At 41.9% G+C, this 17,460-nt stretch overlaps 1 protein-coding gene across 5 annotated transcripts in view; it reads left to right on the top strand.

Annotated features, from left to right (window-relative positions):
- cc2d2a (coiled-coil and C2 domain containing 2A) overlaps nucleotides 1-17,460 on the top strand; it is a 152,720-nt gene that overhangs the window by 53,748 nt on the left and 81,512 nt on the right. For all 5 annotated transcript variants that reach the window (XM_072253007.1, XM_072253006.1, XM_072253009.1 and 2 more), the window contains 3 exons: nucleotides 3,244-3,453; nucleotides 4,868-4,968; nucleotides 9,173-9,313. In XM_072253007.1, coding sequence (XP_072109108.1) covers nucleotides 3,244-3,453; nucleotides 4,868-4,968; nucleotides 9,173-9,313 — 452 coding nt within the window. The remainder of the gene's footprint in view (nucleotides 1-3,243; nucleotides 3,454-4,867; nucleotides 4,969-9,172; nucleotides 9,314-17,460) is intronic.

Below are 17,460 nucleotides of genomic sequence, written 5' to 3'. Positions count from 1 at the left end.
ACTTTTTGATATAGTTTCCAAATAAATGCTGCTATTTCTGGTTATACGTATAATAATACAAACTTTTTTTAGATATATAATATTTTTGCATCCATAAAAATAGGTTTGCATTTGTAAACCATTTACACAGTGCCAGAACATGCTGAAGTATTTAAATGTTTACATAGTTGTAAACTGGGAAAGGGAGCAACTAATTTGAGCACAACAAACTTGTACATGAGTAGGCTGATAAGGCCAGTTTTTCTTAATACAATACCGTCCGAGAGATAAATGTTGGGCGGGCCTTTGGGACAAATTCCCTGCCCCTCAAATTAGTCATTTTTCATATCCTTGCCATTTATCACTTTGAACCTAAAGGTTGTCTAGGTTTTGCTACATGCAGACATGGGCTGCTTCTTTTGCTGAGGGGGTCTCCACCCTATTACAATCATTTTCACCCCATCCATCCCCCCTTCTCTACAACTTATAATGTTTGATTTTTATCTTTTCCTAGTCTGGTGAAATGTTATTCAACTTGAAATGCTACCTCTATTTCTCTCTCCATAGATACTGTCTGGTCTGCTGAGCATTTTAACAAATTTTCAAATTTTCTCCACATTTCTATTACAGCATCTGGAGTTTTATTCCCCTCGTTACAAAGCTGGGATTAAGTAGAGAAGGTACAGGTAGTTCTATCTCTGTAGATAATTCAGTCTCACCAGTGTAAACAATTATATATAGTTTTGTTACATATATATAAAATATACAAAAGACAAACAGCTAACATCATTCCTCAGTTTAATAAGGAAACAGATGAATTTCAGGAATCTATTGATCGATCAGCTTAATGTGAAGGTTAGGAAAGGTACTGGATTTCCTACTCAAAAGTACAATTGAAAAGCATCTAGGATTTTAAAATATAATATGAACTAAACAGGAAGATTGTGCTTCTTCAATCTTTGTGATTTATTTTAATATGCCCAAATCGTAGGTGAAAGTAATTTAAAAAATAATGAAATTTTCAAAAAGCCTTGGATAGGGCACTGCTTTACAGATTCATGACTAAATTCAAAGAGTGTAGAATTAGTGGCATAAAAGATAATGAAATGTCCCCAAGGCAGAAAGTGACGTGTAAGAAACCAAGATGGGTACTCAGGTTGCTGAGGAGAAATGATGCATGGGAATTTGTGCTAAAGCTGCTGTTGGTCAGTATTTGTATAAAGGATTTTGATGGCACCAATAGTAACAGGAAGGCTGGAGAAATGAGTGACAATTTTTTTGAGTATGTGGACAAAGGTCAAATACGATTTGGAAAATAGGAACAGGAGAGAGGTACACAAAGGTTTGAGCAGATACATTTCACAAAGCATTTAAACAACAGTTAGAAATCAAAAATAGCATATTGAGAAATATTCATCTACAAGAAAAGAATTCAAATTTAATTAAAACCTTTGGATAAATGTACGACAAAGTAGCTACAGAGGGAAAGAGTGGGACTATTTTGATTGATTTGACACTTAACATGTATGGACTCAGTGGGTCATATGCCACCATCCATGCTTTAACAATTCTATGAAAATGTATATAAATACCTAGGGAAATTGCAAAAATGGCAATACCTGTACTGAGAATGCTTAACGCTCATGAAAGATTAAACAGACTGTGCATGTTCTTTTGCTATAAAGGGGGAGACCTGATAGATGATTAGAAAGAATTTTCGGCTCTGGATAGTGTAATTTAAATATGTTTGCTATATGTTTCCAATAAAATGAGAAGGTAGCAGTGCTGGAATTATTTCTAAGGAATATGCGTCAGTAACTGAACATTTTGAGAGCAATGAACGTGATGCTATTAGGTTTGAAACATTGGTGGAAAAGGACAAGGACAACAAAAATTCAAGTGTGTAAATTTTCAATAGGAGGAGGACTTAATTTATCAGGAGCTGTTGGATTAGTTTCAAGGACAGCCGGTGAAACTAAATGAGCAGCGAACGGAGAGGTTGAGGTATAAATGAGGCATATTCATTCATTCAAGAAAGGAAGGTTGTCAGATCCTAGATATTCTTGTATTAGTAAAGATACAATGCTTAAAATGAAACATAGAAGTAGAATTATATTTACAATTCATCAAAGGAACATGTATACAGAGAATGCCAAATGGGCCGGGTAGGTATGTAAAAGTAAAAATGGTAAAGAGGACATTGATTAATGCTTAAATAAGATGCCTTTATGTTCCATTATATAAATATTTGAACAGAGTGCAGAAAAAAAATTCCGAGAATGTTGCCGGGACTTGAGGACCTGAGTTATAGGGAAAGGTTGAATAAGTTAAGATATATTTCTCTGGCACGTAGGAAAATGAGGAGAGATTTTACACAGTTACGAGGGGTATAGATTGCATAAATACTTACAGGCTTTTCCCCATCAGGTTTGGTGAGAGTAGAACTAGGGGTCATAGGTTTAGAAAGGTGAAATATTTAAGGGGAATCTGAGGGGAACCTTCTTTACTCAGATGTTGCCCTGAATGTGGAATTGTAATATTTAAGAGAAGTTTTGATAGCTACATGGATGATAGAGGCTTGGAGGCTTGGTTTGGGTGCAGGTAGATGGGACTAGGCAGAAAACGGGGCTGGCATGGAGTAGAAGGGCCAAATGAACTGCTTCTGTAATATAGTAGTACTCTATGAATCTAAGTCTTTTATCCATACTGCCAGCCTCATATCTCAATTCAAATTCGTGACTTCCGTCATACATCTCCAATTCTGAGCCATTTCATTTTTATTAGTAATCTTTTGTGGTATACCTTGAAAATCACACTCTCAAACAAGTTATAGGTATGTTATTTTCTGTACAATTGTTTCCTGGCTGCACATCTTGAGCTGATTAGGGCAATTCATTGCAAAATGGGCATTTTTCCTCCCCCTCCCCCATCTTCCTATACAGCGCGAAATAGGCCCATACAGCTGTTCAAGCCACGCCACCCAGCAATCCCCCAATTTAACTCTAGCCTAATCATGGGAGAATTTCAACAACCAATTAACCTGCCAACCAGTACATCTCTGGGCGGTGGGAGGAAACCGGAGCACCCAGAGGAAACGCACGTGGTCACAGAGAGAACGTACAAGCTCCTTACAGGCAGTGGCGGGAATTGAACCTGGGCCGCTGGTACCGTGAAACATTGTGCTAGCCACTACACTACCATTTCTCTTCTGAATGTGGAGTAGAAACTACAGAGGACTCAGCAATCTTCATGTTGTAATTTCAGGCTGAGAAGTCCAAGTACAATAATCAATATATCACTGGATCAGCAGAACTACAGGGACATTTTCAACTCGACATTGATGTTGCCGGTATTGTATTCACCCACCACCCTATGTTCAGTCGTGAGCATGTATTGGCAGCTAAGCTGATTCAGCTGTATGACCAGTATCAACTTCGACAGCAGAAGAACCTCGCTACCCTTTACACTGACAAGGTATGAAGATTTTACTGCAGAAGAGACTAGGGAGTGATGAAATTTCAGTCTTAACTTGCAGGGTGACATGAACTGAGAGTCCAGTTTTGCAGCTGAATATCACGACATGCAACAGCCCATCAAGAGGGCTAATTGTAATTTTTTTTGATGATTTTTTTGCTGTAAACCAGGTTTAAAACTGGCTTTCAAGTTGTGATTGCAAAGTTATTGATGAAAGAAAAATAGGTTTGCAATTATTTTGCTAATTTAAAATGACGATCTTTGAACAAGATTGAATATACTAATTCATTGAAATATACAGTATGGGATGAAGTCTAAAACTATTGAATTGATGACATTTATTCAATTCACTATGTGTTCTATGACAGATTTTGATGCAAAGTAACCAAGCTTAGAACATATTGTTTAAATGTTTTTTTTGAAGTATGTTTTGAAAGTTGATTAATATTTAATATAGGACTCTTTACACTAGTTTACTGTTAAGCATGAACAGTATATTGGGTTAACTAGCATTAAATCGCTACTCAACATATACAATGGATTACGGTAAATTGGGCCATTGTTTAATGGGGGCAGCCGCTTATTTGGGGCAATTCTTAAAAAGCAAACACTAATCGAGAAAATAGCCGGGATTCCCTTCATTTATTTGCAGCACCATGCCACTTAATAGGGGCAGGAGACTGTTACCAAACAGGTTCTAACTTGCATCAGACGCGTGCACTTGTGTGGCAGTTAGATACCACACTGTATTTAGAGCGAACAGTTTTTAAGTGCTGTCAGTTGTGTGTGTGTTCAAAAATTAGTGATTTTTGTCATTGATTGTCTGTGAGAAATAAGCAGTAAGACAATTCAGAGTTGTTTTCTCACTGTGATTTCATAAATTCAGGCTTTGAGATGCCAGAAATGGCCATGAGAGAAAATTAAACTATTTCACTCCTTCAACAAGTTAGGAACTATGAAGAATTAGAAAGTATTGACAATCATCTTGAATGTTACAACAAAGGTGAAGATTTGAAGGATGCAGTCATCTATAGCATTGTATGAAGGCAGTCCATTATCTACATTTAGTGTCTGCAATGATTTTGTTCACTTGCAGTCAATCAAACGAACATAGCAGCGAAAATGGCATTCATCCATTGATAAACTGTTAGGAACTATTACAGTACCATAAAACTGTAATAATATTGTTAATGTTCTAATTTGTTCTGTATTTCATTTAATTAAGTAACTTGTTACTTGGTTAAATGGTAGTTTGTCTTTGTTATACCTTTAACTATTCCATGAAACTTTGGCTAATTGGGGCAGCCACTTAATTGGGCCAAAATGTACTATTCTTGATGTGCCCCAATTAACTGGAATCCATTGTATTAATTATAATTGACAGTAATTATTTTGTCATTGTTTATGTTTATAGTTACGTGCTCTAAGGAATGCGGTGAACAATATTACCGATGGCCGAAGTGTGCAGAATTCACTGGCACAGCACAGACTTGTGGAATATAAGTCAGAGATCCGGTAAGGAAGACATACTTATCAAATGGTGCCAAGCTGTGGGATCTGTTGGTTTGTGGCAAAGGTTCGTGGGGAAGTTTGTTTGGGGCTGGAACAGGAAGTTAGGGGTAGGGACAGGGATGAGAAGAGTGAGAGGTCAGTAGCAGTAAAGAAAAAATAAGGGGATGGAGCTGGAAGTCGAAGTCAAAGTCCGAGGCAGCAATCTTGGAGGGCGGAGTCTGAGGTCTACATACTCTAAATAGTATGTACAACAGGACAGTCAATATAACATAGAAATACAATCGTATCAGCGTAAATTAATCATTCTAATGGTTTGGTAGAAGAAGCTGTCCCGGAGACTGTTGGTCCTGGCTTTTATGCTATGGTACCGTTTCCTGGATGGTAGAAGCTGGAACAGTTTGTGGTTGGAGTGACTCAGGTCTCCAATGATCCTTTGGGCCCTTTTTACGCACCTGCCTCTGTAAATGTCCTGAATAGTAGGAAGTTCACATTGACAGATGCGATGGACTGTCCACACCACTCTTTGCAGAGTCCTGCCATTGAGGGAAGTACAGTTCCCACACCAGACAGTGATGCAGCCAGTCAGGATGCTCTCAATTGTGCCCCTGTAGAAGGTCCTTTAGACTTGGGGACTCATGCCAAACTTCTCCAACTTTCTGAGGTGAAAGAGGCACCGTTGTGCTTTTTTCACCACACAGCCAAGTATGTACAGACCACATGAGATCCTCGGTGATGTGTATGCTGAGGAACTTAAAGCTGTTCACCCTCTCAACCCCAGATCCATTGATGCCAGTAGGGGCTAGCCTGTCTCCATTCCTCCTGTAGTCCACAACCAGCTCCTGTGTTAATGCGACGTTGAGGAAGAGGTTGTAACGGAGGGGGCTTAGGACACAGCCCTGAGGGGCACCTATGTTGAGGATCAGAGGTGAGAGAGCCCACTCTTACCACCTGCCGGCAATCTGACAGGAATTCCAGGATCCAGCTGCACAAGGCAGGAACAAGGTCAAGGTCTCTGAGCTTCTTGTTGAGCCTGGAGGGAATTATAGTGTTGAATGCTGAACTGTAGACCAAGAACAGCATTCTCACATAAGCATCCCTCTCCTCCAGGTGTGTAAGGACGGTGTGTAGAGCTGTGGCTATTGCGTCATCTGTTGATTGGTTGTGTCGATAGGCAAATTGTAGGGGGTCCAGTGTGGGTGGCAGTATACTGCAGATGTAGTCCTTGACCAGCCTCTCAAAGCATTTACTTATTGTTGAGGTGAGTGTGACAGGAATCCAATTGTTCAGACATGTTACCTTGGTCTTTTTAGGTACAGGGACAATGGTGGATGTTTTGAAGCAGGAGGGCACTCAACACAGGGAGAGGGAGAGATTAAAAATGTCTGTAAACACACCTGCTATTTGTGCCACACACATCCTGAGATGCCGTCTGGTCCCGCAGCCTTGCTAATGTCCACTCATTGGAAACAACTGCGTCCTTCAGCCTCAGAGATGACCAAGGTACGGGTCGTTTCAGTGGCGCTCCTCAGGGGCTCAGGGTTGGCGACATCAAACTCAGCTTAAAAAAAATTTAGCTCATCTGGGAGAGAGGCTGCAATGTTGGCAGCACCACTGCGCTTAGTTTTGAAGTCTGCGATGATGAGCAGACCATGTCATAAGCTGTGTGTGTTGCTGGTGGACAGTTGTGCCTGGATCTTGTCCCTGTATTGTTGTTTCACTGGCTTGATGACTATTTAGATCGTAGCTGCATTTCTTGAGTTTCTGTTGGTTACCGGCGGCGAAAACTCTGTCTCGCACAGCACGCACAGAACTGTTATTATTATGATTATGAGGACACACAGTCCTCTTTTATTGTCATTTAGTAATGCATGCATTAAGAAATGATACAATGTTGCTCCAGTGTGATATCACAGAAACACAAGACAGATAAAGACTGAAAAACTGACAAAAACCACATAATTATAACATATAGTTACAACAGTTCAAGCAATACCGTAATTTGATAGAACAACAGACCATGGGCATGGTTAAAAAAAAAAGTCTCAAAAGTCTCTTGAAAGTCCCAACATCTCACGCAGACGGTAGAAGGAAGAAAACTCTCTCTGCCATGAGCTTCCAGCGCCGCAAACTTGCTGATGCAGCACCCTGGAAGCACCCGACCACAGTCCGACTCTCAGTCCGTCCGAAAACTTCAAGCCTCCGACCAGCCCTCCGACACCAAGCACCGAGCACCATCTCTGCTGAGCGCTTCGACTCCAGCCCTGGCCGCCAGCAACAGGCAAAGCCGAGGATTTGGGGCCTTCCCTGCGGAGATTCTCGATTGCACAGTAGCAGCAGCAGCGAACCAGCATTTCAGAAGTTTCACCAGATGCTCCTCCGTGCTTCTCACATCTGTCTCCATCAAATCAGGATTGTGCACGGCCCCTATTTAACAAATATGATATCATTTCACTGAAGAGGCCGCGCGCGCTGCGTTGTGCTGCCATCTTCTCCTCCCTTGATCCAGGGTTTCTGGTTTGGATAGACCCTGACCGATTTCCTGGGGAGAACATTACTGGGGAAGGCTGGGAACATGGACAGTTCTATGTAGCTAGTGAAAAGGCAGACATAGCTGGGGCCCGTGGCTACCCCTTGAGTGTGGAGAAAGTTGGAGGAGCTGAAGGAAAAAATTATTGAGGGTGAGGATAGTTGTGGTGAGGAGAATGGGTGTAGTTAGAGAGGAGGATTATAATTTTCCTCTCTTTCCTCACATTCCTCCCAAATGGAGGCTGTTGGTGGAGGGTATCACAAGTTACTGGAAGGGGAATCTCTGTAGTATAGGGTAGCAGGACCAGAGTAACAGAACTTACACTGCAGCACATTCAAGTGATTAGATCACTGTTTACCATCCATGATAAAGGATGATTTAGAGCACCTATTATCCACAATATATGGTCAGAGTTTGAAGCTTATTCTTTTAGAGTATATATTGTGTTGATTTTATATTTGATACTTCTTTAGTATACACACTGCAGTTCTCTGTGTTCAGTGTTTTTGTTGGTGGTGTTTGGCATCAGCCACTTGGTGGCAGCCTCAGGACTGCGGTGTTTCACTTCTGCAAAGTAGATACATCTGACTGTATTTAAAATGTACTGGATGTCTGTTTATGTATCTGTAACCTGTAAGGTTATTGAAGAGTTGAGAGTAAGCTAAATCATTCCGATTTTGGGTGGTTTGGGCATAATATGTTGAATAGCTCCCTTCTGTTCAATCAAATGCTACCACTCCCTCTCTACCTGTGCAGTTTGCAGCAGATATGGCCCCACAAATGTTAGCAGGTCCTGCTGCACTTCATCCAGTTGTAAATCTGCATGTGTCGTATCAATCTGCATTTGACAATGGATTATCATACCTGTGATTTATATGTGGGTGTAATCTCTACAGATACATTCATTGCAGGAGTGGGCATTGATCAGGAGCTGCAGCAAATTTTTCCTTTTGTCTCCCAGCAACACCGTGATTAATTATATTGCACCAACTGCTAAATAATTCAAGAAGCTGATACAGCACAAATCAGAATTAAATCTGATGCCATCTGGTAGGGTGTTTACTTGTAAGGCCGAAGGGAGAATAAAGTTAATATCATTCTTGAAGCAACAATATTATCCAGCACCATGGAAACCAACTAATGCATGAAACAGGACATTTGATTCAACAACTATGTGGAAAAAGTAATATTACTGCCAAGTGCAACTAATAAATAAATCTAGTGCAACAAATAGGCATACAAATGATTGAATTATGTAGTTACTTTTTTCGTACTATTTGCCAGAATAAATTGATTCACAATCAATATTGGAAATTGCGTTGATCTGTACCATAGTCTTAAACAGAACAAGATATATTTTAATTATTGTGTTCAACGAACCCTGAGGTGTTTTTATTCAAACATGAAAAGAATTGTATCTATTTTTTTTGCTGAGAAGACAACTTCTTCCTTCAGGCATTATTGTTTTTTGGAAAGGAGGCTAAATTAATAAGCAGTGAGAATGTCTTTTGAGAAGAGTCTGCCAAGAATGCAGAGTGATTTAATAAAAAAGCTGGGTTAAAGCCTTCACAACACTAAAACCAACTGATCTACAAACATGATCTAAAGAGGGAGGCTTTTCATTAGGTTTAAGATTGGTGTAATCAAAATACAAAAATAAATGTGAATATTTCTTCACAGAGCAACCCGAAGGATGTGTCACATGGAACAAGAAAAAGATCGAACCCTGCTAAAGAATATTGTTAAAGTATGGAAAGACATAAAGTCACTTAGAGAGTTCCAGAAATTTACCAACACACCAGTGAAGCTACATCTTAGAAGGTGAAGTGATTTTTGTTTTCAGTTTTCAATCATTATAATACTTAATGGAGTTGGTACACAAAGAGCTCTAGTCATATTACAATGCTTCTTCTACCACTTTTCCTTCCCGTTCCATCCCATAACCCCTTCTCTGTTCTCCCCATTCATTTCTGAGTCTTCATTCCCCCAGCCTGTGCCTCTTTCATACCCTATTCCCTCCCATATGTTTGTTAGTAAGAACAAAAATAATTAATTTAAAAATTCATTTGATAAGACACTACAGTGGAATTTGTTTTATTCATTAAAAATATGTGGAATATCACTGGCAAAGCCAGCACATCCCTAAATGCCCTCCAAAATGCAGTGGTGAGCCATTGAAATCCTTCTGCTGTTGGTGATCCTACTGTTCCAGTGTGTAAGGACTTCCACGATTTAAAATTGGAAACAATAAAAATGAAGAAATCCAATTAACTTGGAAATAGATCCATTGCAGAAGAATGAAAGAGGGGATTATGTTTCACTGATCACTTTGTGGCATTGTTTTCAGCTGGATGAATTAAATGTTTAGGATTGTGGCTGGAGTATGCTGTTAAACACACCGGGGATTATTGGAACTGCAATAATCTAAGCAAATGGAGGATATTGCATCACAGTCCTGATTTGTACTTCTTGTAAACACCAGAGTAGTTCACCAAAGAACTTGGAGAATGCAGCAGGCCAGGCAGCATCTCTAGGAAGAGGTGCAGTCGACGTTTCGGGCCGAGACCCTTCATCAGGGTCTCGGCCTGAAACGTCGACTGCACCTCTTCCTAGAGATGCTGCCTGGCCTGCTGTGTTCACCAGCAACTTGTATGTGTGGACAGTGAGTATAGAGAGCTTGGTAGGAAGTTGAAAAGCAGGACCTCAAGGGTGGTAATCTCAGGATTGCTACCTGTGCTACGTGCCAGTGAGGGTAGGAATAGGATGCTCTGGAGGAGGAACAAGTGGCTGAGGAACTGGTGTAGGGGGCAGGGTTTCAGATTTCAGGATCATTGGGACCTCTTCTGGGGCAGGTGGGACCTGTACAAGAGAGACGGGTTACACTTGAACCACAGGGGGACCAATATCCTTTCAGGGAGGTTTGTTAGTGCTATTGGGGAGGCTTTAAACTAGATTTGCAGGGGGATGGGAACCAGAGTGCCAGAGCTGACTGTGTGGCTGGGGTGAAAATAAATGATGTTGAAAGTTTAAGCAAATCCGCTGATAGAAAAGTTGTGAGTGGTGGTAAAAGTCTTCTGAGGTGTATATATTTCAATGCTAGGAGTATTGTGGGGAAGGCGGATGAGTTGAGGGCGTGGATTGACACGTGGAATTATGATGTTGTAGCAATTAGTGAAACTTGGCTACAGGAGGGGCAGGACTGGCAGCTTAATATTCCAGGGTTCCGATGTTTCAGATGTGATCGAGGCAGAGGAATGAAAGGTGGGGGAGTAGCATTGCTTGTTAGGGAAAATATTACAGCAGTGCTCAGGCAGGACGGATTAGAGGGCTTGTCTACTGAGTCCTTATGGGTGGAGCTGAGAAACAGGAAAGGTATGGCCACATTAGTGGGATTGTATTACAGACCACCCAATAGTCAACGAGACTTGGAAGAGCAAATCTGCGGAGAGATAGCAGGCAACTGCAGGAAACATAAAGTTGTGGTGGTAGGGGATTTTAATTTTCCGTACATTGATTGGGACTCCCATACTGTTAGGGATCTAGATGGTTTAGAGTTTGTAAAATGTGTTCAGGAAAGTTTTCTAAATCAATATATAGAGGGACCAACTAGAGGGGATGAAATATTGGATCTCCTGTTAGGAAACGAATTAGGGCAAGTGACGGAAGACTGTGTAGGGGAGTACTTTGGTTCCAGTGATCATAACACCATTAGTTTCAATTTGATCATGGACAAGGATAGATCTGGTCCTAGGGTTGAGGTTCTGAACTGGAAGAAGGCCAAATTTGAAGAAATGAGAAAGGATCTAAAAAGCGTGGATTGGGACAGGTTGTTCTCTGGCAAAGATGTGATTGGTAGGTGGGAAGCCTTCAAAGGGGAAATTTTGAGAGTGCAGAGTTTGTATGTTCCTGTCAGGATTAAAGGCAAATTGAATAGGAATAAGGAACCTTGGTTCTCAAGGGATATTGCAACTCTGATAAAGAAGAAGAGGGAATTGTATGAAATGTATAGGAAACGGGGTAAATCAGGTGCTTGAGGAGTATAAGAAGTGCAAGAAAATACTTAAGAAAGAAATCAGGAGGGCTAAAAGAAGACACGAGGTTGCCTTGGCAGTCGAAGTGAAGGAGAATCCAAAGAGCTTTTACAAGTATATTAAGAGCAAAAGGATTCTAAGGGATAAAATTGGTCCTCTTGAAGATCAGAGTGGTCGGCTTTGTGCAGAACCAAAGGAAATGGGGGAGATCTTAAATAGGTTTTTTGCGTCTGTATTTACTAAGGAAACTGGCATGAAATCTATGGAATTGAGGGAATCAAGTAGTGAGACCATGGAAACTGTACAGATTGAAAAGGAGGAGGTGCTTGCTGTCTTGAGGAAAATTAAAGTGGATAAATCCCCGGGACCTGACAGAGTGTTCCCTCGGACCTTGAAGGAGACTAGTGTTGAAATTGCGGGGGCCCTGGCAGAAATATTTAAAATGTCGCTGTCTACGGGTGAAGTGCCGGAGGATTGGAGAGTGGCTCATGTTGTTCCGTTGTTTAAAAAAGGATCGAAAAGTAACCTGGGAAATTATAGGCCGGTGAGTTTAACGTCAGTAGTAGGTAAGTTATTAGAGGGAGTACTAAGAGACAGAATCTATAAGCATTTGGATAGACAGGGGTTTATTAGGGAGAATCAACATGGCTTTGTGAGTGGTAGGTCATGTTTGACCAATCTGTTGGAGTTTTTCGAGGAGGTTACCAGGAAAGTGGATGAAGGGAAGGCAGTGGATATTGTCTACGTGGACTTCAGTAAGGCTTTTGACAAGGTCCCGCATGGGAGGTTAGTTAGGAAAATTCAGTCGCTAGGTATACATGGAGAGGTGGTAAATTGGATTAGACATTGGCTCGATGGAAGAAGCCAGAGAGTGGTGGTAGAGAATTGCTTCTCTGAGTGGAGGCCTGTGACTAGTGGTGTGCCACAGGGATCAGTGCTGGGTCCATTGTTATTTGTCATCTATATCAATGATTTGGATGATAATGTGGTAAATTGGATCAGCAAGTTTGCTGATGATACAAAGATTGGAGGTGTAGTAGACAGTGAGGAAGGTTTTCAGAGCCTGCAGAGGGACTTGGACCAGCTGGAAAAATGGGCTGAAAAATGGCAGATGGAGTTTAATACTGACAAGTGTGAGGTATTGCACGTTGGAAAGACAAACCAAGGTAGAACATACAGGGTTAATGGTAAGGCACTGAGGAGTGCAGTGGAACAGAGGGATCTGGGAATACAGATACAAAATTCCCTAAGAGTGTCGTCACAGGTAGATAGGGTCGTAAAGAGAGCTTTTGGTACATTGGCCTTTATTAATCAAAGTATTGAGTATAAGAGCTGGAATGTTATGATGAGGTTGTATAAGGCATTGGTGAGGCCGAATCTGGAGTATTGTGTTCAGTTTTGGTCACCAAATTACAGGAAGGATATGAATAAGTTTGAAAGAGTGCAGAGAAGGTTTACAAGGATGTTGCTGGGACTTGAGAAACTCAGTTACAGAGAAAGGTTGAATAGGTTAGGACTTTATTCCCTGGAGCGTAGAAGAATGAGGGGAGATTTGGTAGAGGTATATAAAATTATGATGGGTATAGATAGAGTGAATGCAAGCAGGCTTTTTCCACTGAGGCAAAGGAAGAAAAAAACCAGAACAGATGGGTTAAGGGTGAGGGGGGGAAGTTTAAAGGGAACATTAGTGGGGGGCTTCTTCACACAGAGAGTGGTGGGAGTATGGAATGAGCTGCCAGACGAGGTGGTAAATGCGGGTTCTTTTTTAACATTTAAGAATAAATTGGACAGATACATGGATGGGAGGTGTATGGAGGGATATGGTCCGTGTGCAGGTCAGTGGGACTAGGCAGAAAATGGTTCGGCACAGCCAAGAAGGGCCAAAGGGCCTGTTTCTGTGGTTCTATGGTGTTGCTTGAATTTCCAGCATCTGCAGAATTCCTGTTGTTTGCGCACCAAAGGATTTGCACAGTTCTCTTAGAACCACATTAACCAGATGTAGGACCAGTTAAGTTTCAAATATATGGTGATACCCAGCAAGTTGATTATGGTTGATTCATTGGTAGTAAAGCCACTGAAATTTAAAAATTGTTAGACTTTCTTTCATTGGAGGTAGTGAGATTGGCACTTCTGTGTTGTTTTTGATCTGAGGATATGTAAATATCAATAAAACGTCAATCTATGTCTAGACCATGTGATTTCAAGGTCAGGCTGCATGAAGGGGGCTGGGTGTAATCTAATCTGAAAGAATAACCACAGTGATGTCCTAGGGCGCAGATGAAGTGTGAACAACCACGAGTCTCCTTTTTTTATGCAAAATACGACTGCAACCCTTAAAGAATTTTCTCTTTGATTCCCATTGCCTTCTGTTTTTACCAAAGCTCCTTGACACCAAAATCTTTCAAATGTTGCCTTGGTGTCAATGGAGAGATTTGCATCCTACTGTGGAATTGGACACATTTTGACCATGGTTGGCTCCCTGTGGTGATACAGATACCTGTTGTTGAAAACTCGCAGAATAGTATGGAGGCACTTTAAGAGTTATTTTGCCCCTTTAGGAAAAATGCATCAGAGGCAAATACACAGTTGAGAAAAGCAAACCAACTGTGGAAAAAAAAATGAACCTGTAATCAGGATCAGATGACTGTATTGTTACAAATAAAGTGTAAAAATACTTTTCAAAGAAGAAGAAACTTGATGTATTAGAATATTATTATGTAAGAAAGTCCTGGTCAGAGGACGTTATAACATCAAGATGTTCAGTTATCATTAGGCTTCTTATTAGTTAAAATAAATATCCTTGTTTCTGTAATTGTCAATGTAGGCAGAACTGAACTCCACTCTAGCAATATTAAATAGTAACCTTACCAAAGGTTACTATTTAATATGGTAAGGTTTAATTAGATCTGATTTTTTTTTATTCAACATGAGGACTAACTGGTGATTTTGAAAGGATCGCAAGAGATCACTTGTGTGGTAACTTCTACCTTGAAAAAGGCACACTCGACAACTTCATGCCCAAGAAACAACTTTATCTCGAACTTTAAAACCGTTATATATGTACAGAGGCTTTCACAACCCGTACAGCATGGCAGGAACACTATATAGAAAGCCCACCGGAAGTAAAAAGAACGGAAGTAAAACCCCCCATTATCCTAATTAGTATTAACTTACTTTTAATAATGCTCACATTACAACTCTTCTCCCCCTTTAAAATCCAACAACCCCAAATGTAAAAAACTAGGAAATAAAAACAGTGGTGTTATTAACTTGCATACACCTGAAAATTTATACTAGTATCTCAGCAACAGTTTATCAGTACAAGACATGTGGAAAATGTGACAGGTTCAACATTCAATCTAGCAACAACAAAAAAAGAACTGTCCCGTCAAAGATTCAGTCTGTCAGGAAGTTTACGAGTGTGCTGTGATCCGCACACTACCCCCGGTGACCCAGCAGGCACCGCTGGTGATGGTGTTTTGAGTGTGTCTGGTGTTGGGGGCATGAGAGGGGTCTGTGTGTCTGCGTGAGAATGTCCATCCTCCTCAGGGGACCCCGACCCCTCTTCCAGAGTCTCGCCCTCTGGCAAAGTCACTGGTGGACATGCTCCCACCATAGTCTGTCTCACAAATGGAAAGTCCATGGAACTGTCTGCCTCTGAGCCGGTAATATTACGCAGGCGCACATGGTCCTGATGTCTGTGGAAAACACGCCCATCAGTCAGCTTAACAACATAGGAGACGGGACCACTCTGCTTAAGAATAACCCCAGGCAGCCATTGCTGATTGTTTCTCACATAGACATTGTCATCCGGTTTTAACTGTCTCTCTCACGCACATTGATCATGTCCCTCCTTCTGCTTTTCCTGCTTTCTCTCCACTTTTGCCTTCATGTCCGGGCGCAGCAAGTCCAATCTTGACTTGGGCCTATGCCCCATCAGCATTTCTGCTGGAGTGCGGCAGTCATAGTCTGTGGCGTGAGGCGGTATTTAAACAGGAAACATGAAAGCCGAATGCTAAGAAAGTCCCCTGTCATCCGCTTCAGGCCTTCCTTCACTGTCTGAACAGCCCGCTCAGCCAAACCATTGGAGGCTGGGTGGAAAGGGGCCGTACGAATGTGATCAATGCCATTCTGCTGCATGAACTCACTGAACAGTTCACTGGTGAACGTCGGGCCATTATCAATGACCAGAGTGTCAGGCAGCCTGTGGACTGCAAACACTTGCCTGAATTTGTCAATGGTTGAGAGGGCTGTGATGTTGCTCATGATGTGAGCTTCGATCCATTTAGAATGCGCATCTACCATTACAAGAAATATCTGCCCCATAAAAGGGCCAGCAAAGTTGAAATGTAGCCTAGACCGGGGTGGTCTGGCCACTCCCATGGATGCAAAGGAGCTGGTGGTGGCATATTCTGATTCGTCTGACATTGTGTGCATGATTTTACCTTGTTCTCCAGATCCTGATCCATTCCTGGCCACCAAACATAGGATCTTGCAAGGCTTTTCATTCGAGACACTCCTGGGTGAACCTCATGAATTTCCTCCACAATCTGTGAACAGCCAGGGGGAGGCACGATGACCCTCACCCCCCAGAAAATGCAGCCATCCTGCTGACTGAGTTCTGTCTTGCATTTGGCATAAGGCCTCAGTTCCTCTCCTTCCACGATTGGGCCAACCTTGTAAAAGAAAAGTCTTAACTTGGGACTGGACTGAGTCCCTCCCTGTCCACTGCCTGATCTGGGTTGCCTTTACAGGTGTCTCTGACAGCCTCTCCAATGAAAACACAGTCTCTGGAGACACGTATGTAGTAACAGGTGTCTCAGATAAAGGTAGTCGACTCAGTGCATCAGCGTTTGCATTATTCCCACCCGCTCTGTACACTATAGTTTACCAGTAGGCTGACAATGTAAGAGCCCAACGCTGTATCCTGGCTGTGGCTAGAAGTGGGATGCATCTAGTCTCACTAAACAAGCTTATCAGTGGTTTATGGTCCATATAAATTGTAAATACGCGTCCATGAAGGTACTGGTGAAAGTGTTTGACTGCAAAAACAATGGCCAGACCTTCTTTGTCTAGCTGTGAATATCCCTTCTCAGCAGCTGTCAGGGTACGTGAAGCAAAACTAATAGGCTTCTCTGAATGGTGCTCCATTACATGTGAGAGAATTGCCCGGACTCCGTAGGGTGAGGCATCGCATGCAAGGGTGATCTCCTTGTCTGGGTCATAGTGAACAAGCAGCTTCGCTGAGTGGAGGAGTTCTTTCACTTCCTTGAAAGCTTTCTCCTGCTCTTCACCCCACTGCCACTTAGTGTCATTGTGAAGCAGCTTATACAGTGGGGGCAAAACCCTTGAGCGGTCAGGGAGAAACTTGCCATAATAATTCACCATGCCCAAAAATGATCTGACTTCCGTGACAGTCTTAGGGCTTGGGGCTTCCTTAATAGCTCTCACTTTGTCCTGCACAGGGCAAAGCCCCTCAGCTGTGATCTTGTGTCTCAGGTAAGTCACACTTGATGCCAAGAACACACATTTTTCCATGTTTCAACCACAACACTGCGTCTGAGAGCCTTTTCAGCACCCATTCTAAGTTAGCCAGATGCTCCACCTCCATAGCCCCCATGATCAAGATATCATCAAGGTACACTGCTACGTGCGGAATCCCCTACAGCAAAGTGTCCATTGTCCTTTGGAAAATGGCAGGGCTGGACACCACTCCAAACACCAGGTGATTGTACTTGAATAATCCTTTGTGCGTATTAATTGTGACATACTCCTTTGAATCCTCATCGAGCAGCAGCTGTTGGGGCGTGGCTCATGTCCAGCTTTGTGAACAGTTTACCCCCTGACAGGGTCACAAACAGGTCATCCACCCATGGCAATGGGTACTCCTCCAGCCTAGAGATCTGATTCACCGTAAGCTTATAATCCCCCATATCC

The sequence above is a fragment of the Mobula birostris genome, chromosome 3, assembly GCF_030028105.1.
Source record: "Mobula birostris isolate sMobBir1 chromosome 3, sMobBir1.hap1, whole genome shotgun sequence".
Lineage (NCBI taxonomy): Eukaryota > Metazoa > Chordata > Chondrichthyes > Myliobatiformes > Myliobatidae > Mobula > Mobula birostris.
The sequence above is the reverse complement of the archived record's forward strand: the minus strand, read 5'-3'. Positions and strand labels throughout refer to the sequence as shown.